This window comes from Zea mays, chromosome 10 (genome assembly GCF_902167145.1).
Source record: "Zea mays cultivar B73 chromosome 10, Zm-B73-REFERENCE-NAM-5.0, whole genome shotgun sequence".
Taxonomy (NCBI): domain Eukaryota; kingdom Viridiplantae; phylum Streptophyta; class Magnoliopsida; order Poales; family Poaceae; genus Zea; species Zea mays.
The window spans coordinates 152,280,252-152,303,556 of record NC_050105.1 but is presented as its reverse complement, the minus strand read 5'-3'; the positions used below and the strand labels follow the sequence as shown (position 1 = coordinate 152,303,556).

The 23,305-nt window shown below is 47.6% G+C and overlaps 2 protein-coding genes across 2 annotated transcripts; one reads left to right on the top strand and one right to left on the bottom strand.

The window, feature by feature from the left end:
• Positions 1 to 16,382: 16,382 nt before the first annotated feature.
• Positions 16,383 to 18,687, top strand: LOC103642232 (uncharacterized). Its single transcript, NM_001301537.1, has 3 exons — positions 16,383 to 16,839; positions 16,969 to 17,276; positions 17,357 to 18,687. The coding sequence occupies exons 1-3, from the start codon at positions 16,461 to 16,463 to the stop codon at positions 18,539 to 18,541; spliced, it is 1,872 nt and encodes a 623-aa protein (NP_001288466.1). The 5' UTR covers positions 16,383 to 16,460; the 3' UTR covers positions 18,542 to 18,687.
• Positions 18,688 to 19,058: 371 nt separating this feature from the next.
• Positions 19,059 to 23,114, bottom strand: LOC103642231 (glycosyltransferase BC10). Its single transcript, XM_020545928.2, has one exon. The coding sequence runs from the start codon at positions 22,733 to 22,735 to the stop codon at positions 21,416 to 21,418; it is 1,320 nt and encodes a 439-aa protein (XP_020401517.1). The 5' UTR covers positions 22,736 to 23,114; the 3' UTR covers positions 19,059 to 21,415.
• Between the last annotated feature and the right edge of the window lie 191 nt (positions 23,115 to 23,305).

The window sequence follows — 23,305 nt, the reverse complement described above, 5'->3', positions numbered from 1 at the left end:
CACACACTCTGCACAGAAACTGGCGTGGGGCCCACTGAAGCTCCTTTTGCCGAGTGTTTGTTGTTCTGGCACTCGGCTAAGGCTCCGTCACTTGGCGCCGTCACGACGACTTTTCGTTGCCGAGTCCCCGACTCGGCAAAAAGGCTCTGTCACTGTCACTTGGTGTCATCACGGTGACTTTTCTTTGTCAATTGCCCGACATAAAGTACTCGACAAAGAGGTTGTTGCTGATAAACTATTTACCGAGTCCTTTTTATCGAGTATTACACTCAGCAAAGAGTTTGCCGAGCGTTGTCAAGGATTTGATACTCGGCAAAGTAATATGTTCCGGCAGTGATGAGGTCTATTTTTTTCCAATCTGAAGAACAATTCGGTGCTTGTAGTACTACACAAGAAATCTCTACTATATTAAAGCATCAGTTTCAACGGTCGTCCCGCGTCAATATTTTTCAAAAAAACCCTACATTTCTTTAGAATCAACCCACACTCCTATAATCTCTTCTCTACTACTATAATAGAAGAGTTTATATAAAAATAAGATGAAATTATGTATAAATGAGTGTTTGAACATTGGTTGTTGGCACCACATCCACACCCACGTAATCAATAGAAAATATATATTTTATGCTTTATTAAAACAAAGTTTATCCTATGTCACATATATTAAAACTGTAGCAATGCACGAATATATGACTAATAATTAGTGATATTCATCAGGGGAGGCACCGATCAAATTACAAGCTGAACAACCATGTGCGGGCCAGGCCGGGTGGTGTCGGTCGCTCACTAGACTCCAGTCCTCATTGTTTTTTTTTCGGCACATGCGTGTTTCACTTCTTGAGCTAAGCTGAGCTGGCACCAATTATTATGTGCATCTCGCGAGCATCTTCCGATCAGTTTCGTTCGTATGACAAGCTAGCGTACGTCTACCAACCGCTGTACAGGCAGCAGTCACAAGCGAGGGACGTTCCAACGGAAGCAGGAGTGACTGTGACGTCTGTCAATCAATGAAAACAATCACCCTCCTAATAAACCAGAAAAAAATTTACCTATTAGACCTAGTTTGGGAACCCTATTTTCCCAAGAAATTTTTATTTTCCCAAATAAAATTAGTTCATTTTCTCTTGGGAAAATGATGTTTCCAAACTAGCCCTTAGTTGTTTTTAGCTCAATCCAAATACCCTCGCTAATAGTCTAACTAACTATTATTTGCACCCTCAACTACCCAATAGTTGGTTAGCAAGTTCATTCTAGCTAAAACCAGTTACTCCCTCTGCCCACATGAATTAGTCGCTTTCAATTTGTCCTACGTCAATCACTATCAACTTTGATCAGTTATGCCGGATGTTTCATAAGATTTTACAACATAAAAGTAAAGTTACTAGATTCATCGTGACTTCAACTAACATAATATGTAATTATTTTAGTATAAAAAATTAATCTTATATATATTGTTGGTCAAAGTTCAATTAGTTTGACTTAAGATAAACCCAAAACGATTAAATTATGTGGACGGAGGGAGTAGTAGTTGTGGTGTCTCGGTACCTTAAGATTGGGGTACCCACTATTGCTATCCTAGAGGCTAGGTCTGTCCAGCGAGGGCGCTGGCCTCAGGTGGGGGTCAGCATCCACGATTGGCTCTTCGGATCCTCAACAGAGGGGCTCCGAAGTTGCCATGTGCCCTAAGAATGAGGACTCTCTACATCTAAGCCTGGGGGCCGGACCCCTGAGGGACGAACACGGACACCTGTGTGTGACACCCGGACCTCCGGCCTAAAAAGGTCTCGTGTTGCCACGTGTGCGGGCCAATATCGGAGGGGTCTGAGCTCCCCTAGTACCTTCCGGACCCCCCAGCTAGGGGAGGACCTAAAGGCCTGTGCGAGCCATCCAACCTCCAGTCTAAAGTGGTCTGGTGCTGCCACGTGTCTGGGCTAGTACCAGAGGGGCTCGGACTGCTCCTCCGAGCACCTTCCGGAGCACCGAGTGGAGGTGGTCCAGAGCTGCCACGCCCACATACGCTTCTTATCCTTGCTCCCCACTCAGGCGGAGTCTCGGTACTACCACGTGGCCTATGGTACGTGACGTAAGCCAACGGGTGGAGCCTGACACAAGCCTTAGGCGTGGGGCGTCTCTGCATTAAATACGGATAAGACGTGCACTTGTCCACTCCGATGGCAGGCGGCGCGGCCAATCCACAACCCATGGGCTGCACTGTAACCCACACGTTACCGAGGCAAGACCATTGACCCAATGTGTCGCATGGGTGCCCCTAATTATGACTATTGCTGCACCTCGGGCGTTACCGAGACAAAGGGGAACACACGAATAGATAGGACGACACCGTTCGTTCGCCTAAGCCACAGCCTACGTCGTAGCCTTTGCCCACACACCATCAAGACCGGGCAAAGGACAATACACGACTGAGGGGATTTCAGCTCTGCTCTTACTCTGATCTCATTATATTCTTGGGCCCATCTGTCGGGGCTCAACACCCTTGTACGTGCCCCCTTGGACAATAAAAGGGACGGCGCACTCGATACTAGGTGTTGGGGGTATGCTTCGTAGCCGAAGATCCTAAAAAGAACACCTTTGAAAGGTCTTTTCAGAAACAAGCGTCGAAGCTATTATCTATAAAGCTTCGGCACAAAGACAAATCTCAAGATGAAGGGTCGAACCGACTTAAAGATGAATTGACTTAAAGACCCATGATGTTTTGTGTCATTATTGTAGTCGATTGTAAAGGACATAAATATAATTTTGCGTAGGTTGCATCCTGTGCCTATAAATAGGTGAACAGTATCATGACACTGTTCACGCGATCCTGTAATCATTGACACGTCGCGCTTGAATTATTGCTTTCCGCCAAGGCGAAGGTATAAATGTGCCTAAATATTATGTTTTAATACTTGTATATTCATATAATAAAACATGTGAATATATTTTATACATTATGTTTCATTTTCCATTGTTTGTTGTCTTACAAATATGATCACGAAGGTGAAATCTTCGTGATACTTTTCTTATGACCTTCGTTCGAAGCTCATTAAATCCTTGGGGAGATAATGCTTCAGCGGACGAAGGGCATTTATACTTAACATCTTTGTGTTGCCTTGTTCTTAATTCGAAGCATTTGAGAACAAGTCCCCAACATTGGCGCCCACCTCCGGTGAACTCACTTCCACTTTCTGAGCTGATGGCTTCGTTCAAAGCTGGAGTTGCTTCGGCTTCGAAGCTTGTACTCCCGATAACAGGTGGTTCATGCTCAGAGCCGGCTAACAAGAAGCAGAAGAAGGAGGCACAGAGAAGGGTACAACATGTAGGGGTGCAAGGACCCTTCATCAAGTCAAGATGGTCTCACATCCCGATTACCTTCTCCCAAGAGGATCTTCAGCTCAAGGATTACCCTCACAATGATGCTATGGTTATCTCTTGTGTTATCAAAGGATTTCTGGTCCACAATGTTTTGGTTGACACAGGCAGTGCAGCGAATATTATATTTGCTAAGGCCTTCAGACAGATGCAAGAGCCTGAAGATAAGATCCATGACGCCACACATCCCCTATGTGGCTTCGGAGGAAGGCAGATTGTAGCACTTGGCAAGATCACGATGCCAGTGACCTTCGGATTTATCAACAACACAAGGACTGAACAAGTTGTGTTTGATATTGTTGACATGGAATACTCTTACAACGCAATCATTGGTCGTGGTACTCTCAATGCTTTTGAAGCAATTCTTCATCCAGCATATCTTTGCATGAAGATACCTTCGGATCAAGGGCCTATTGCTATTCATCGAAGTTAGGAAGCTGCCAGAAAGGCCGAAGGGAACTGGACAGATTCAAAAGCAATCCATAACATAGATGGAGCTGAAGCTTGTGAGCAATACAAGTACAGAAGGGAGAAAGCTGCTTCGGCCGATCAGCCGAAGCCCATGCTCTTATGTGACGACATAGCAGAGCAGAAGGTGCTATTGGGATCTCAATTGTCTGAGGAACAGGAGAAAACCTTGATAAGGTTTCTGTTCAACAACAAAGATGTCTTTTCATGGTCAGCTAATGATCTCTGTGGAGTCAACAGGGATGTTACTGAACACTCGCTTAATGTTGATCCATCCTTCAGACCCAGAAAGCAGAGGCTTCGGAAGATGTCTGATGACAAGGCCGAAGGTGCTCGGAATGAAGTAAAAAGACTCCTCAGCGCCGGAGTCATCAGAGAAGTGAAATACCCAGAATGGCTAGCCAACACTGTTATGGTAAAGAAAGCCAATGGTAAATGGAGAATGTGCATTGATTTTACTGATCTCAACAAGGCTTGTCCGAAGGATGAGTTTCCATTACCAAGGATAGATTCCCTAGTTGACGCAGCAGCTTCGTCAAAGCTTATGAGTCTGTTAGATTGTTATTCAGGCTATCATCAAATTTGGATGAAGAAAGAGGATGAGCCAAAAACCAGCTTCATAACCCCTAGTGGAACATATTGTTACCTTCGGATGCCTGAGGGGCTCAAGAATGCTGGAGGAAGCTTCAGCAGAATGACAGCGAAGGTTCTTCATTCTCAGATAGGCAGAAATGTGCTAACTTATGTTGATGATATTATAGTAAAAAGCACGAAGCAAGAAAATCACATTGCTGATCTGCAGGAGACCTTCGCTAATTTCAGACAAGCCGGTCTGGAGCTGAATCCAGAAAAGTGTGTCTTCGGAGTGAAGAAGGGGAAATTCCTTGGTTGCCTAGTTTCAACAAAAGGGATTGAGGCTAATCCAAATAAAATCGAAGCTATTCTTCGGATGGAACCACCAAGCACAAAGAAGGGGGCTCAACGGCTGACGGGAAGACTTGCATCTCTGAATCGAGTCATATCTAGATCAGTAGAGAGAAATTTACCATTTTTTGAAGTGTTGAAGTGAGCCGAAGTTTTTCAATGGGGATCAGTTCAGCAGAAAGCCTTCGACGAGCTGAAGCAGTATTTGATAGATCTAACGACATTAACTCCACCAGCGCCAGGGGCTCCTCTGTTGTTATATGTGGCAGCTTCACACTCAGCGGTAAGTGCAGCACTTGTCCAAGAGAAGCTTGAAGGGCAAACCAAAAAGCAGGCCCCAATATACTTCGTCTCCGAAGTCCTTAGTTTATCAAAGAGAAACTATACAGAATTGGAGAAGGTGTTGTATGCTGTTTTGATGGCTTCTAGGAAGCTTCGACATTATTTTCAAGCATACCATATAATTGTTCCTTCTTCACAGCCTTTGAAGGATATTATAAAAAATAGAGAAGCTACTGGAAGGATTGGAAAGTGGGCTGCGGAACTCAATGAGTTCTACATTGATTATGTGCATAGATCTTCGATTCAGTCCCAGGCGTTAGCAGACTTCATTACTGACTGGACGCCAGGGGCTCACGAAGAAGAAGCAAGTAAAGATGCCGAAGCTTGGATAGTATTCTGCGATGGTTCTTGGGGAACCTTCGGGGCAGGTGCAGCTGCCGTCTTAATTGCACCTTCCAAAGTCAGAACATGCTACGCAGTGAAACTTGATTTTAGTTGTACAAATAATATTGCTGAATACGAAGCTTTGCTTTTGGGTCTTCGGAAGTTGAAAGCAATGGGGATAAGAAGGGCGGTCCTCAAAACTGATTCTCAAGTTATTTCTGGCCATGTTGACAAAAGTTGCAAAGCAAGAGATCCGAAGCTTGAAAAATATTTGGATACAGTTCGAAGACTTGAAGCCTCCTTCGAAGGGTTTTCTGTTAAGAATATTCCACGAGGAGAAAATGAGCACGCTGATCTACTAGCCAAGTCAGCAGCACAGGGGCTGCCATTACCTTCGGAAGTTTTCTTTGAAACAATAAAAGCACCTTCGGTTGACCTTTTTGAAAGAGCAGTGCTCAATATATCTGATGTTTATAGCGAAGATTGGAGAACTGAGATCATGTATTTTCTCTAGGGCAATTTTCTTTCAGATGACGAAGCTTATCAAAAGAGAATAGCGGCAAGAGCTCGTCCATATGTAATAATAGAAGGGTAGTTATACAAGCATGGAGTCTGTTCTCCATTACTCAAATGTCTATCCAGAACTAAAGGTATAGAGCTGATGAAAGAAATACATGCAGGCCTGTGTGGATCTCACATCGGATCCAGGCCTCTGTTGGGTAAAGTTTTTCGTCAAGGATTCTATTGGCCGAAGGCAGCTTCGGATGTAGCAGAATTAGTCCAAAAATGTGAAGGTTGTCAAAAATGTGCAAGAGATCAAAAACAACCTTCGTCTCTAACTCAATTAATACAGCCCACTTGGCCATTGCAAAGATGAGGCCTTGATTTGCTAGGCCCACTTCCACCAGCACAAGGGAATTTAAAATATGTTGTAGTGGCAGTGGAATATTTTTTGAAATGGATTGAGGCGAAGCCTTTAGCCACAATAACTTCGATTACTGTCCAAAAGTTTTTCTGGCAAAATATTGTGTGTCGCTTCGGAGTGCTGAAGGCCATTACCGTGGACAACGGAACGCAGTTTGATGCCGAAGCTTTCAGAGAGTTTTGTGAACAAATTGGCACGAAGATCCATTTTGCATCAGTTCGGCATCCGGAGTCAAATGGACTTGTCAAAAGAGCTAATGGCATTATAATGACAGGAATAATGAAGTTAATCTTCAACCAGCCTAGGGGGAAGTGGCCGAACGAATTAATCAAAGTGGTGTGGAGCCACAACACAACAATATCAAGGTCAACAGGTTTTACACCATTCAAATTGCTGTTTGGTGACGAAGCAATAACCCCAGAAGAAGCTAAAGCAGGATCAATAAGAACAATGGCTTCGGCAGAAGACGAAGCTGATTATTCTGTGGCAAAAGATGCTATAGAAGGGATCAGGCTTCAGGTTGTAGAGAATATCAATAAATATCAAGCCGAAACAATAAAATGGCGTGACAGAAAGGTTCGGTTAAAAAATATTAAGCCAGGACACTTGGTACTTCGGAGAGTCGCCAACCCAGACACAGTAGGCAAGCTACAGTTGAAATGGAAAGGGCCTTTCCTGGTAGTATCTTCGTCAAGACCCGGTTCCTACAGGCTGAAGGATATGGACGGCAGCGACATTCCTAGATCTTGGAATGCGGATGAGCTTCGGCGGTATTATGTGTAACCTGATGTAATCTTTTTTATTCTTTCCTATGGCACCCTTTTCCTTTCCAAAGGGGGAGAAAGGTTTTTAATGGGGCCATAGCATGTAATTTCTCTTTTTCTTATATCAGCTCTACAAGAGCAGTATCCCCCAAAGATGTAAATGTAAAAACTGGGCATGCACCATCGAGTGCAACGAGAAAAAGAAAAAACACGGAGAAGCTCGAAAGACGTCCCTAAGGGGATGCAGAGCACGACGAAGCTGCAAAAAGCCGTTCCTAAGGGAGCGCAGCGTAAGTTTTCTACTCAAAAGTCGTTCCTAAGGGAATGCAGAGCTTACAGCGAAAAGTCAACGCTGATTCCGCTGAAATAAAAGGCGAAGAAGCTCCTGAGGGAGGCTTACAGCGAAAAGTCAACGCTGATTCCGCCGAAATAAAAGGTGAAGAAGATCCTAAGGGAGGCTTACAGCGAAAAGTCAGCGCTGATACACCGAAAAATAAGCGGTGAAGCCGAAAAATAAACGGCAAAGATTTGTTACTATGGTTTCATATGTGTCTTCGAACATTCATTTGCACGATACATTACATCATACATTTGCATTCATAAATATTCACTTAGACATACATAGGATCATCATCATCATAACATACAAACTTGTTTCGGCTTCAAAAGAGAAGGCTTCGGAAAAAAGAGAAAAAGAGGCAATTTTATGCTTCGCTGTGTACGCAAAGAAGGGAAGGTGTTTTTCGCCTATGGCTCAAAAGTATTAATTTCGTCCACACCAAAGCATTTCATACATGGACGGAAAAGTAAGATTATATTACAAAGTGAAATTCAATTACATCATACTTTATACAAGTTATCACAGGAGTTTTTTGAGCTATTTTTACAGACTATTCGAGCTTCGACAGCATCTCTGGAGCTTCTTCCTTTTATTCTGCAGCTTCAGCTTCGGCTTGGTCAACCTGTATGTAAGTATTATAAGCTAAATTCAAATTTCAAAGGAAAAGGTAATCATAAGTTATAATATTGTTACCAGCTTAAGGTGGTTTCGGGCTTCGTCACCAGCTTTCTCTCGCCCACCCTTTGTCCATATCACCTTTATAAATTTATTCGCAATGCTTCGGGCGAGGTTAGGAATATCATCTAGAATTGCTGGTGATAGGCTGAAATTGGGTCTGTTGATATTTTTTTCCGTGCTCACAGCTAGATTTCAGGAACGCAGCAGCGGTGCCTCGAGAAGCTACCAGGGCACAAAAGTCGCCGTGTCCAGCAATAACATCATCGAGGTCATCAATCTCACATTCGATGTGTTCGAAGGCTCCTGGTAGATCTTCAGCCGAAGGAATAAATTTTTCACTACTGGCCCCGACTGAATAAAACACCTTCTTCAGTCGTTGAACACATTGATTGCTGAATTTCAAACATTTGTTCTGAAGGTCTATCAATGATTTTTTTCAAAACTAAACCATTCTGGATTTCAGCCTCAAGTTTTTCATTAAGCTTCAGCTTTTCTTGTTCGAAACCTTCTGACTGATAGAGAAGCTTCGTATCCAGTTCTGTTATTTTAGCTTCGGCTTCTGCTTTTAAACCTTCAGTTGTTTGGAGTTCGAACTCTTTTTTCTCAAAAGCAGTTGTTTGATCTTTTATTTTGTTTTCTAAGTTTTCAATTATAACCTCATGCTTTTTGTCTTCTAAATCCTGTTGCATCCTCAAAGCTTTGCTCAATAGCATACTCTGTACACGAACAACCTTCGTTAGAAAACATTTTTTATGAAAATAAAAAGTTAGAGGGAGATTGTTTACCTTGAAATTGGAATAAAACAAACTACCGACGATGTGTTGTCGTCGGTAGCGGCTAATATCGGCTTCGAGCTTCGGGAAACCGATACTCTTTGATAGAGTACCGATAACCTTTGCTCCGGTCTGATCTCGGATGCAGCCTAGCTTCTCATCATCAACACCTCCGAAGAGAAGTGCCCTGGCCGATAGCCGCAAGAAATGGCATACTCTTTTAATTCTTCTTTTTCGGCTTTTGTTAATTCTTGACCAACCAAGTTTTGAAAATTGAAAATTTCATCCTCCAGTGTTTTTCGGCAATTTCTTTCTTTTTCTCGGCCTCTGGGGCCAAAGCCTCTTCGGTGGCTCCAGCAGCTTCTTTTGCAGCCATGTCTAGCAGAATTTTATCTATATCAAGGGCCACACTTTCCAAATTAATGTCTTCGGCTCTAGTAGCTTCGGCATCTGTGGCCTCCGAACGTGCAGCTTCAATTGCTGTTGTGCTTTCAATAGCAGGCACCTTCGGAGCTGAAGCCCTTGGTGGTGTTGCTTCAATCACTTCTGTTACAGTAACAATCCTTTGCCTCTTTGGTCTAGGTGCTTTTGTTTTTGTGGGCTCCTTTTCCTTATGAAAAAGCTTCGTCAGATGAAGCCCCAATGGACTTAGTTTGACAGGCAAAGTTTCAGTCATTACCTTTAGGATTTCCTCTATTTCAGTAGCAGAAGATGTCGCAGAAGTCTTCTCTTCCTCATCAATTGATTTTTGCTTTGGGGTCGAGGTCTTTCTTTTCTTCGAAGCAACTGCTTTCGCCTCAGATTCTTGTTTCTTCTTCTTTGATTGATCTTCGTCGTCTTTATTCAAAGCACTAGCCACTCTTTTTCTTTTTTGCCCTTCGGCACCCTTGTCCAGTCGCTCATAGTCAGGATATTCAAAGCCTATAGCATCCATCACTCTGTTTAGCCTTCGTTTCGGACGGGTGCCGAAGGCCGCTGTCATCAATTGATCTTCTTTTTTAGAATAATTTCCAAGAATTTCATTGCACATTACTTCGATTGTATCCAGCCATTCTTGGTAGGGTACTTTGAAATGTTTCTTGAACTTGTAGTGGTAAGGCAACCGAATAAGTTCCCCTTTCTTCTTTTCCCCCTCTAGTTTCGGCATTTCCCACTCCTTCAAAGTCGGAAATACTCTGAAGGCCAAAAATTCCTGCACCAAGTCTCTAGTGCCAATATGATCTGCAATTACTCGAAATTCAGCCAAGGCAATCTGGCTCGGGCTCCCCCGTTCCATGTTGCACGGGGGTCTTGTTTCTCCGAAGGTCAGTTCTAACGGACTCTGGACCAATTTATCTTCATCTTCGTCAATTTTGACATAAAACCATTCAGATTTCCGTCCTGCTGGCCATTTGCTCCAGTAACTAATCACTGGGAACTTTGTAGTTTTGCGGTAAGCAAAGTTGTAGCAGCCAAAATTTTCATGCAAACCATCTACCCTAGCCTTGGTTTGGTAGTGCAGTTCGTGTACTCGGCAGAAACCTTCGGCGAATGGTTCCACCCCCTGGCTTCGGAGGGCCCAGATATAAACACTCAGCCTAACGATAGCGTTAGGCGTCAGCTTATGAAGGTAGATCCCATATTTCTTCAACACACCAGCAATCATCTTGTTCAGAGGGAATCTTAAACCAGCTTTAAAAAGACTTTTGAAAACCACCACTTCATTTTTTTCCCGGCTTCGGGATAGTTTCTTCTCCACCAAATCGAATCAATTCCTTCTTTGCTTCACTAAGATAGCCCAGCTTCACCATCTTAGGAAAATCAGCTTCGGAGATGGTGGACTTTCCGAAGTCTAGGTGTCTATGCTTGCTCGGCACTACGCTGCTGTAATCATCTTCGGAATCAGTTTCTTTAACAGCAGCCCGTTCTGCTTCGGCAGCAGGGATGTCCTCCGGTGTTACCAACCCAGAGCGCTTCATTGCTTCCGAAATAGGAACAGTCTCAGTAGCTTCGGTCTCATCTCCCTCACGATCGACCCGAGCAGTAGAGCGAACTCTGGCCATTTGATTATGACTTACTTGAAATTTTTGGTGTTGACTTTTTTGTTTTCTCCGAAGCTCTTACTCTTGTGCCGAAGCAGAATCACAAGCGAAGTTTCGTCTGAGCACGATGATTAAGCTTCGGCTATGACTAAAAATTTGGCAGCAAAACAGTGCAATAGCAATGAATGCCGTGGTAACTTCACACCTACCTGTCTGTTTATATAGTGTCGCAGGTGGGAAGGTGAATCGACAAGGTCTCCAGCACCGAACAAACAGTCACCCGCACTTACTGAACGGTGGGCCACAGGGTCCGAGAAGGTGAATCGCTGGCGCGCGCGTAATTGGTGCAAGATGGGGCGCGCGCGACGATTATTTTAATCGTTTCTCGCCAACGAGCTCAGGGAAGGTGTTTTTTGGATCTTCGGCGTCCCAAAGCCTAGAAGACCTTTTCACGGATCAAGCTCGTTACGAAAAACGATCTAGCACCGCGAAGGGGCTACTGTTGGGGGTATGCTTCGTAGCCGAAGATTCTAAAAAGAACACCTTCGAAAGGTCTTTTCAGAAACAAGCGCCGAAGCTATTATCTATAAAGCTTCGGCACAAAGACAAATCTCAAGATGAAGGGTCGAACCGACTTAAAGATGAATTGACTTAAAGACCCATGATGTTTTGTGTCATTATTGTAGTCGATTGTAAAGGACACAAATGTAATTTTGCGAAGTTTGCATCCTGTGCCTATAAATAGGTGAACAGTATCCCGGCACTGTTCACACGATCCTGTAATCATTGACACGTCGCGCTTGAATTATTGCTTTCCTCCAAGGCGAAGGTATAAATGTGCCTAAATATTATGTTTTAATACTTGTATATTCATATAATAAAACATGTGAATATATTTTATACATTATATTTCATTTTCCATTGTTTGTTGTCTTACAAATATGATCACGAAGGTGAAATCTTCATGATACTTTTCTTATGACCTTCGTCCGAAGCTCATTAAATCCTTGGGGAGATAATGCTTCAGCGGACGAAGGGCATTTATACTTAACATCTTTGTGTTGCCTTGTTCTTAATTCGAAGCATTTGAGAACAAGTCCCCAACACTAGGGGAGTCAGTTCCAACTCACAGACTAGACACACTTGCTCAAGCAATACAACACCAAGTGAAGTAGGGTATTACTCTTTGGCGGTCCGAACCACTCTAAATCTTTGTGTTCTTGTGCATTCACCCATCTCAGTAGGCTAACCTCAAGCCCCCTCCTCATCTTAAGATTTAGGCGGGTGCTATCCGCCACCTGGCTGGAGTTTACCTTCGACATTTGGCGCGTTAGGTAGGGGAGGATGCTGAGCCCCTGTGGGTTCTTGCGCCAACACTCTAGCAACTCCAGTGCACGCATTTCGTCGCTTGACTGGAGTTTACGTCTTGAACATTTTGTGCTAGAGGGATGGGGGGACATGATATGTTTTCTTCTACGAGTCCCTTCCTCGTCTTGGAGCTCCTAGCGTCTCCAACAATTGCAGCGCCACCTAGGCGATGAAGTACCCTCTCCTACAATCAGCGGGGGCCAGGCGGGTGGCTTCTGATACCCGGGCCTTGTTGGACTTCCTTCCTGGGTCATTCAACCAAGTTGAGGAAAGTCGCAATATGACTTCCTCTATCTACCAATGGATTTCAGGAAGGAATCCAGCAAGGGCCACACCTTCATCAACTTCACCTCGTCGGAGGTGGCCTATCGGTCATGGGGGTCCCGTAGGGGCCCACCACGCACACTGGTGGGGTTTAAGGGCAGCGCCAAGACCTACGCTACCCCTGCGTCGACCTGCTGATAGGCTTTAGGGCGCCAAGACCTAACTCGCCGGCCACACCCCAAGCTCCATGGCATTCGTGGTAGTCGTTGATGGCCACCGTCATGCTCTGCCTTTGGCTATCGCCAAGGTAGAACGGGCTGCTGCTTACCCTAGAAGTCTAAAGGAAATCAACACTTGTGCAACGTAGGTCATCCCCCTAGCTTCTGCTTGTAAGATAGCATGAGAATGTACTCTTCCTTTGTAATAGGATAGCATTTATCTATGGCCCGTCCAATAAGCCCGCCCTCATAAGCCCGGTCTCTGCTGCCATCTGTGGCCCAGCTCGACGAGGGTCACCCTTATAAACCAAGTCTCTAGTGTTTGTTGAACACACTTTATGTATACAGTTATGATGGAAGAATATGTTCTCATCCATCGATTTCTTTTCCTGTTTACACGTGTTGTTTTCCTCTACCCATTCTATGGGCCCAAACTTCAATTGTAATCATGAAATCTAAGTTATGTATCTAACCTTGCATTGGTTTTGGGACCCCACTTGATGATGAATGGGGGCTGACTACTAGGAACTTAGTCTAGGGGAAGAGTCCATGTTCTCAGGGGTGGTCCGGAGCCAAGTAGCCACTTAGCCTGGTTCCGTACCCTAGGCCTACACCCTCCACCACCCTAGAATAGCTAACATAGTACCTCAGACAAAGTACTTAGAAGTCTGAACCACATACGAATTTAAGGGTCGGACCTGAAATTAGGTCCATCAAGATTTAGATGCATGATTTGATGGATTGAATACAACAAAGTTAGGGTCCAGAAGGAGACCTACTATACACCAACCTTGAGCCATACCCAAGGTCGGCCCCTGGTACAATGATAATCCTGGACAGCCAAGATCACGAGTATGTCAGGGGCAGTAGAGGAAAGAACTTGTCTTTACAGGAGGCAACAAGGTCGAGTCCAGTGGGGTCTGCCCTCATGAAACATGACCTACTAGTTTTCCCATACTCTTCAAGCGTATTAATCTTTGAAAAAATTACTTGCTCCCAGTTCTGTCTTTGCAGCGGTGGCAAGGCACCACAAGGTGTGGCAGCAACGGATGCGAAGCCGCGGGACACCACCCGTCGACGGCATGGCAGGAACAAAGCACAATTGTGGCCCCACCTGTGGGTTTGCTACCTCACCCGAGGTGGGCCCTGGGCCTCTGTAGGTACCTCAAGATTGGGGTACCCACTACTGATGGGTCAAGACGGGACCCCTAGGGCTATCCTTAGTCACATAGTCGCTGGCGGTCTGTCCTGGCCTATAGGCTAGGCCCATCCATCGAGGTTGCTGGCCTTAGGTGGGGCCAGCATCCACGAATGCCTTTCTAGATCCCCAACCGAAGGGCACCAAACTTGCCACGTGCCCCAAGAATGAGTACTCTCTATAGCTATGCCCGGGGGCCGGGCCCCCGAGGGATGGTCTCGGACACCTGCGCGTGCCACCGAGACCTCTAACTTAAAGAGGTCCGGTGCTACCACATGTGCATGCTAGTATCGGAGGGGTCCGAGCTCCCCGAGTACCTTCCATACCCCCGTCTAGGGGAGGACCCGAAGGCCAGTGTGAGGCATGCGAACCTCCGGCCTAAAGAGGTCCGGTTCTGCCACGTGTCCAAGCTAGTACCATAGGGGCTCGGACTGCTCCCCAAGCACCTTCCGGAGCCCCGGCTAGGCGTGGTCCAGAGATGTCATGCCCACACACGCTTCTAACCCTTGCTCCCCGCTCAGGCAGATTCCCGGTGGTGCCACGTGTCATATGGTACGTGACGTAAGCTAACGGGTGGAGCCTGACGCAAGCCTCAAGCATGGGGCATCTCTACATTAAGACGTGCATTTTTCCACTCCGGTGGCAGGCGGCATGTCCAGTCCATAAAGCACAGGTTGCACTGTAACCCGCGTGTTACCGAGGCAAGACCATTGACCCAATGCGCCACATGGGCGCCCCTCATTACGACTACTACTGCTCCACGTGCGTTACCGAGATGAAGGGAACAAGCAAAGGAGACACGACAACACTGTCTGTTCGCCTAAGCCGCATTCTACGACGTAGCCTTTGTCCACACGCCATCAAGACCGGGCAGAGGACAAGATGTGATAGAGAAGATTTCAGCTCTGCTCTTACTCTGATCTCACTATATTCTTGGGCCCATCTATCGGGGCTCAACACCCTTGTACGTGCCCCTTGGACTATAAAAGGGACGACACACTCGATACTAGGGGAGTCAGTTCCAACTCACAGACTAGACACACTTGTTCACGCAACACAACACCAAGTGAAGTAGGGTATTACGCTTCGGCGTCCCGAACCACTCTAAATCTTTGTGTTCTTGTGCGTCCACCCGTCTCAACAGGCTAACCTCAAGCCCCTCTCCTCATCTTAGATTTCGATGGGTGCTATCCGCCACTCGACTGGAGTTTACCTCCGCCAGTGTGTTTGGGAGAGCTTCATTTTAAGAATTTTATGTTTATTCCAACTTGTTCCATCCAAACAGGTCTAGCTTCATGAGCTCTAGCTTTGAAAAAATGGAACTAGAGGCCAGCTTCGTGAAATTCATGAAGCTTCTCAAGGAGTACTTCACAAACACTGTTTTCATACATCCTCATACAATTGAACAAAAATTACCCACCATGCCATCAGTTACACAACATACCACTACCACTTCGGTTCTCAAGTGACAACCCACTAATCATCAAGGGTAATCTAGAAAGCTCACACAAATCAACTGTATTACAGAAGCTGGAGTCCATGTGCAAGCTAAACACTACTCAAACCCACCTTAACAATTTGTTGAAGTTGTTTTATGTTGAAACTGAAAAATCGAAGTTGATGAAATTCTTTAAGTAAAGCTCTCTTAAACAAGCCCTTAGTCAGTTGCTATGCCCATAGTATATCATACTAGCCAATTGCACGTGGTTTGTTACAGTTGTTATATATCATATAAATAGGTATTGAGATATTTATTTAAATATAATTATTGTTTATTTCTAAACACTAAGTTACGTGTGGTCTAGTGGTTAGCCCAAATTTCTAGAGCAGGGGGTGTGAGTTCGAGTGCTCGTTCTGCACTATTTTTTGTGGTTAGTAACCGAGAGAGCGCTATGTGGGCGCTGGGCGTGGGGCCCACAAGGCAATAGCTAAGAGAGCGTTGTGTGAGCGCTGGGCATGGGACACACAACGCCGAGACGGGGCAGAATCATGGTGGGACAGCACGTCGTCGAGACGGGGCGCGTGGAGCGAGAGAATCAATCGGGGCGGACCCAGATTGTGGTAACACCAGATATATATACCCATATTAGGCTGTTAATATAATAGAGTAGTATAGATTATGTGTTGTCAATCAAGTTGCATTGTTAGCGAGGAACAATGCAAAACTCACAAACCGACAGATCGGCAAGCATATTACAGCAGTATACGTCGCATTTACATGCACATGATTTTTTTTTGTTTCGGAAAAGGGTTTTTAATTCGCCACCGACAGTGCCAACTGCCCCTTCCTAGCAGAGCAAGGAAGGGGAAACCGGGGAAGGCCAGGCTCCATGGAGCACGGATCGGGTCAGGTCAACTACCCCATCCTAATCTTCAAAACTCCCCTGCCCAGGAAGGCCCGAAGGCACCATCGCCGTCCCCGTCCATGCGCCGCTGACCGCGCGCGCCATCAAAGCCAATTACCCAGCCATCTAGCTATCAGCCATGTATTCGGCCAACCACTGGGGCGGCTCGTTCGAGATCGCCGATGGCGCGGCGGAGGACGACCACAGCCGCAACATGGACCTGGACCGCGGCGCGCTCTCGGCGCGGCAGCACCACGAGCTGGACGAGACCCAGCAGAGCTGGCTGCTGGGCCCGCCGGAGGCCAAGAAGAAGGACAAGTACGTGGACCTCGGTTGCATCGTCGTCAAGCGCAAGATGCTCTGGTGGGCCTTGTGGTGCGTCGTCGCCGCTTTCGTCCTCATCGGCCTCCCCATCATCATCGCCAAGTCCATCCCGCACAAGAAGCCAGGCCCGCCGCCGCCAGATCAGTACACAGATGCGCTGCACAAGGCGCTCCTCTTCTTCAATGCCCAGAAATGTAAGTGACCTGAATTTTTGCTTATCTTGGCGCGTTGCTTTCCGAATGGCCCTGTACTGTACTCTACTCTATTGCAAGGACCTGTAGATCTGTATTCTCTGATCCCTCAAATTGTAATGGTTCATGCAGCCGGCCACCTTCCCAAGAACAATGGCATCAAGTGGCGCGGGAACTCTGGCCTGTCAGACGGCTCCGACGCCAAGGACGTCAAGGGTGGCCTCGTCGGCGGCTACTACGACGCTGGCGACAACATCAAGTTCCACTTCCCGATGGCCTTCTCCATGACGCTGCTGAGCTGGTCGGTGATCGAGTACAGCGCCAAGTACAAGGCCATGGGGGAGTATGACCATGTCAGGGAGCTCATCAAGTGGGGCACCGACTATCTGCTGCTCACCTTCAACTCATCTGCTTCCACCATCGACAAGTTATACGCTCAGGTAAACGACAGTATCCATCCCTTGAGATTTCTGACGACACTGCTAGCTGACTGTTGAGTTGCTCGCTCCCTCCACTCCAGGTGGGTACTGCTAAGATCAACGGCAGCCGGCCGGACGACCATTACTGCTGGAACCGGCCGGAGGACATGGCATATCCTCGCCCTTCACTGTCCGTGAGCTCCGCCCCTGATCTGGGTGGCGAGGTCGCCGCTGCCCTGGCGGCCGCCTCCATCGTGTTCCGCGACAACGCCACCTACTCCAAGAAGCTCAGCCAGGGCGCGGCCACCGTGTACAAGTTCGCGCGGCAGTCGGGTCGGCGCACCCCCTACTCGCTCCGTCAGCCGGACATCGAGTACTACTACAACTCCACCAGCTACTGGGACGAGTACATGTGGAGCGCGGCGTGGATGTACTACGCCACGGGCAACAACAGCTACCTCACCTTCGCCACCGACCCGCGGCTGCCCAAGAACGCCAAGGCCTTCTTCAACATCCTCGACTTCTCCGTGTTCAGCTGGGACAACAAGCTCCCGGGCGCCCAGCTGCTGCTGTCGCGGCTGCGCATGTTCCTCAACCCCGGCTACCCGTACGAGGAGTCGCTCGCCGGCTACCACAACGCCACCAGCCTCAACATGTGCATGTACTTCCCGCGCTTCGCCGCCTTCAACTTCACCAAGGGCGGGATGGCGCTCTTCAACCACGGCAGGGGGCAGCCGCTGCAGTACGTCGTCGCCAACTCCTTCATCGCTGCGCTCTACGCCGACTACATGGAGGCCGTCAACGTCCCCGGCTGGTACTGCGGTCCAAACTTCATGACCACCAACGACCTCCGTGAGTTCGCCAGGTCTCAGATCAACTACATTCTCGGTGACAACCCCAAGAAGATGAGCTACGTGGTTGGGTTCGGCAGCAAGTACCCACGGCACGTGCACCACCGTGGCGCGTCCACGCCGCACAACGGCGTCAAGTACTCGTGCACCGGCGGCTACAAGTGGCGCGACAGCAAGAAAGCGGACCCCAACCTGCTGGGGGGCGCCATGGTCGGCGGGCCCGACAAGAACGACGGCTTCAAGGACTCGCGCAACACCTTCGGGCAGAACGAGCCGACGCTGGTAGGCAACGCCGGCCTCGTCGCGGCCCTGGTGGCTCTCACCAGCAGCGGCAGGGGAGTCGGCGTAACCGCCGTCGACAAGAACACCATGTTCTCCGCCGTGCCGCCAATGTTCCCCGCCGCGCCGCCACCACCGTCATCATGGAAGCCATGACGACCGTGAACATTCATGGTCATACGATTTTTTGTGATCGATCACGTACGCGCGCGAATTCTCTTCTGTACAATACCACACGTAAATTAACAGTACGTGTAAGCAAATATATAGTACGTAGCGCACGGTGGATCATCGGCCGGACATGCTTCACGTGTGATGGTTTTCTATGGATAATGAGTGGTGTTAGCTCTCTCCCCCTCTCCCAGTACTTGTTTTGCATACAGTACGAAGACGACGCTCCTCGTCCGTGCTCCACCAAGTTGATTTCTCAATCAACACGCCGACTCATCAACTCTACTCAAGATGGCTCCTCTTCAAAAAAGGACTTGGCTCTCAATGCCAACCATGAGAAGGACAAAGCAAAAATAAAAAAAAATCTTGAGAGCTCAAGTAATGATAAAGTTGATGTAAAGCTAGCACTCATGGCGAAGGAAACAACAAAGATACAACAAAAAAAGCATCAAATTTTAATCAAGAAATAATAATTCTTCTCTAGTAGCAAGAGAAAGTCTATCTCAGAGATAGGTTGATATAATTATGGTGAGCTTGTTCATCTTGCTCACAGATGTTCCAAGCCCAAGAAGAAGTTTGTAATACCCAAAATGTAAATAATGAGAATAGAGTTGATCTCCTTATTCGTGTGGCCTCTACTTATTAGAACATGTGAATAATATATTTAAAAGTGAACAACTAAACAAGAGACACATAAATAACATATGCATCATGATGGAGTTTATTTGATTGTGCATCTATAAATAATAAAAATAATAATATCAAAAACAATACATTGATGTACAAACTAGAATTTAAAACCTAATTTGGAATCAAAGCCTTGGAGTAAGAAAAGAAAAACACTATATAAACCGAGAAATAAATATATAAATATATCAAACCTCACCATACTGGGGTACTCAATTTGTACATTTAACGGGGGTACAATTTCACAACTAAAGTTGAATTCACATTTGAAATAAAAAAATTAGAAAAGAAAAAAAAGGAGAATAAAAAGAAAAGGAGAAGAAAACCTAGCTGGGCCTGCTACTTTATTCTCGACCCACTTGCGCAGTCCCCGCCCGAGGACCAACTGGATCCTGCGCTACCCAGCTCCCTGGTGTCGGCGCCGATGTCTGGGCCCTGGTGTCAGCTCCCACGCAACCGCTGCAATACATCGTGCCCATCTCACCACACGCCGACATGTGGGCCCAACTCGCCAACCCCCTCCTCCATTGCCACGTGCACGAAGCGGACTTCACTGTAACCATCGTGCGGGGAGCTTGGGCTCAGGCTAGCGTAACCACGATTTCCCCAAACCGACCTCTAGCGACAATAAAAGGGTGGAGTCGAGTCCTTTTCTCCCATTTCTCTTCGCCCCGTAGCAACAGACGACAGGTGTCACACTTGGATTTAAGGAACTCGGGCGCGAACATAAACAACATATGTGCTGGGACCAAGTCTTACACATATGATGAATAGTGGTACAGAAACGAATGTTACAACTTTATTATATAATAGGAGTTCTGTACAAAATAAATAAATAATTACATCGCAAGGAGACAACGATCTAGCAACGCAAAGTTGACTGGGAGGCGACAACCTTTAGAACACTTCATTATACAATGGATCTTCAGGAAGGTGTTTTCTTCAGGAAGGTGTTTTCGTACCTTCGGCACAAAGCGTCCCAATTTTGATTTTTGCGATTTAAGCTCGTTATGAAGAAACAAACTCATTCCGCAAGGGGCTACTGTTGGGGGCCTACCTTACCGAAGGTCCTCAAAACACCTTCACTTTGGCATGATTAAATGTGTTTCAAGTATAAAATGAAGGATGGGCGATGCTAACCTTCGTCCAAAGCATTGTGTGGAGAGGCTTTGTCTGTACACATAAGCTGCAGAGGTGCAAGCCAAAGTAGTCAGCCTCGGCATGAAGAAAAGCTTTGGATGCAAAGTCGATGAAGAAGAAGAGGTTCAAGACTTGCGCGACAAGAAAGAAAGGGAAAAGACAATAATATAGAAAGAAAGGGAAAAGACAATAATATCCCTATATTATTTGTAAATCATGTTTGTAAATCTTATGGGCAAGATTTTAATTTTCTACGAACATCCTTTTCTATAAATTGATGAACAATGCACTGCATAAAGACACCTTGGAGGGCCTTAACTTTGTTTTACTTGGCTTTGAAGTGCTTTCATGCTATCTTGTGTCAGGAAGCCGAATGTATGTTTGTAAACTTGTTCAATACGAAGAAAGATGGGATCAATGCTAAGGCATATGAGATGAGTTATACAATCTATCGCTCATTCTTGCTTTTGCTTGATACCTTTTCACCTTCTATAGATGATATCACCATATATTGCTTGACTATGGAATTAAATTCACATAATTAAGTGACACCGATATGCGATAATGAGAGTGCCATCAACCCGGTTCAACACTGAAAGACAAAGCACATTGATATATATTACATCATTTGATAAGAGGTCATCAAGGCAAAGGGGATATTCGAGTGTAGTCAATAAAGATCAACCTGTCCATAATTTCACCAAGTCACTTGATGAAGCAGGGTTTTGCAGGCTTCAAAATGAACTAAACATTCTTGATTTCTTCAACATTTATGAATGACATGCATCTCCTTCGACTACTCAAGATATCACCGATTGCTCATATGTATTCATTCATCCCTTACTAGCATTGTGCTTCATCTAGCTACACCTGTTATGTCTAGCAGACCAGCTGCTAGCAAGTTCGTCCATCTGTTAGGCCCATGAGTTTTTGATCCTATCGAAACAAACACTTGTCTGCTTCTTGAGTTTTCATATGTGTTGCTATCCTAGACACTCAGTAGAAAAGGGAAAAAAAACAGAATGAGAAAATTCAGAAGTCTAGCAGCGTGTTGCTGAAGTTGAGCAGCATGGGCAGCGCGCTGGGCGCGAACTTCCTGGCGAAGAGGTAGCAGACCGTGGTGGGCTTGCCGTTGTAGAGGCACAGCGTGCCGTTGCTCCGGATGGCGGCCATGAGGTCGGCCGTGGTGGCAGCCTTGCCGAAGCGCGCCGGGTGCGGCCCCCCTCGCGACCAGTCCACCCAGGTGACCGTCCGGTTGGCGTTGCGCGCGCCGTGCCGCAGGTGCAGGAACGTCGGGATGTAGTGCTCGTCCGGGTAGCACGACGGCGTGCAGTGGCGCCGGAACAGCGCGTAGTAGCGCTGGTCCGCCACCACGTCGACGGCCAGGTCCCGGCTCATCTCGAACCACTCGGAGCCCTTGCGCCAGTGCTCCTCCAGCACCTCCGGCGCCATCTGCGGGTTGTACCGCCCCGCGCACTGGGGCACATCGATGTTGTAGGACTCCACGTAGCTCATCGCCGAGTTCACCAGGTACTCGTACACCGTCCGGAAGTTGAACACCGGCACGCAGCTCTCGGACACCAGCACGAATCGCTGGTTGGACCAGTCCAGCAGCGCGTTCGCCAGCAGCCGCTTCTCCGCGTCCACCAGCGTGATGGAGCCCCACGACACCTCCCCGCTCGGGATCTGCCGCCCGTGGAACGGCGAAGACGGCCGGTAGCGCCCTGCGTAGCCTGGCAGCGCGTGCACGTACACCGAGTAGAGCCCCTCGTGGCCGTGGAAGAAGCGCTCCCACAGCGGCGCGAACGGCAGCGGCCCGCGCGTCAGGAAGAGGAACGCCACCTTGGGCACGCGCTGGAACGGGTACTCCTCCACGCGCGGCGCCATGGACGCCCGCCAGAACAGCTCAGGGTCCGACATCGAGTGGCCCCATGTCGGGCCGGGATCCACGAAACCACGGAAGTCCAGAAGCACCGCCGCCGTCACCTTCTGCTGGATCCTCTTCTTCTTAGTATTATTATTCCTGCAGCTGCGGCTCGCGGTGGAAGCAGCCACGACATCGCCATTATTATTACCACTGCTGCCGGCCTGCAGGGAAGAGGAAGAAGATAACAAGGGTGACGAGGACCCAATGCTGCTGTAGTAGTAGTAGCGCGACACGTTGACGTTGGCCGACAGCCCGATGAACACGCCGGCCATCAGCATCACCAGCACCACCACGGCCTTGAGCAGCCACGACGACCAGCAGTAGTCTTTGCGCGGGGTCACCGGGAAGCCGACGATGTAGGCCTCCTCCTCGTCCCCGGCACTGCCTCGCCGGGACTTGAGGGTGCCGCCCGGCTTCATCACCATTCACCGGCTCTCGATCGTACGTCGATCCGTTAATATAATATATATAGATAATCTCTATATTATATTGTTTGTGTCTTCGTTCTTTGCTCCCTCCTCTCCTGCGAGCAAGACCTTAAAGCCCGATCGAGACCAGCGGGAGGGATCGGAGGAAAGCCTCCGGCCCGCGATGGCCGTCGCTGCCCGCTACCGTACCTGGCCTGCTGCTGATTGCTTCCACGTACGCGCCACTCGATCTGTCGCCGGCCGGTGGAACAAGCAGACGGCGACCGAAATGCAGGTACGGTCTGCCGGAAACCACCAAGAGATCGATCGAGATATGCATGGACGGAGTTGTAGATGGCCGGCCGGCCCAATAATGAGGAAGGGATCGGAGCCAAAGCCAAGGAGGGGGCCGGAGAGAATGCATGCTGCTGCACTAGCTATCTGCTAGCAGGTGGGCACGTGGAGCTTGGACGGCCACTGGCCCACTGCTAGCGACTGACACGACGGGGTGAGGGGTCATTGGTCAATGGACAAAGCAAGGCCGTCCGGTCGATGCCAAGCTTAGACACACCATGAGCTAAAGCTAAC

Bases quoted from the DNA above. Each gene is read 5' to 3' on its own strand.
- LOC103642232 (NM_001301537.1), top strand. From the start codon at position 16,461: ATGTATTCGGCCAACCACTGGGGCGGCTCGTTCGAGATCGCCGATGGC. The intron at 16,840-16,968 runs GTAAGTGACCTG...TGGTTCATGCAG, and splicing joins CTTCTTCAATGCCCAGAAAT to CCGGCCACCTTCCCAAGAAC. The intron at 17,277-17,356 runs GTAAACGACAGT...CCTCCACTCCAG, and splicing joins TCGACAAGTTATACGCTCAG to GTGGGTACTGCTAAGATCAA.
- LOC103642231 (XM_020545928.2), bottom strand. From the start codon at position 22,735: ATGGTGATGAAGCCGGGCGGCACCCTCAAGTCCCGGCGAGGCAGTGCC.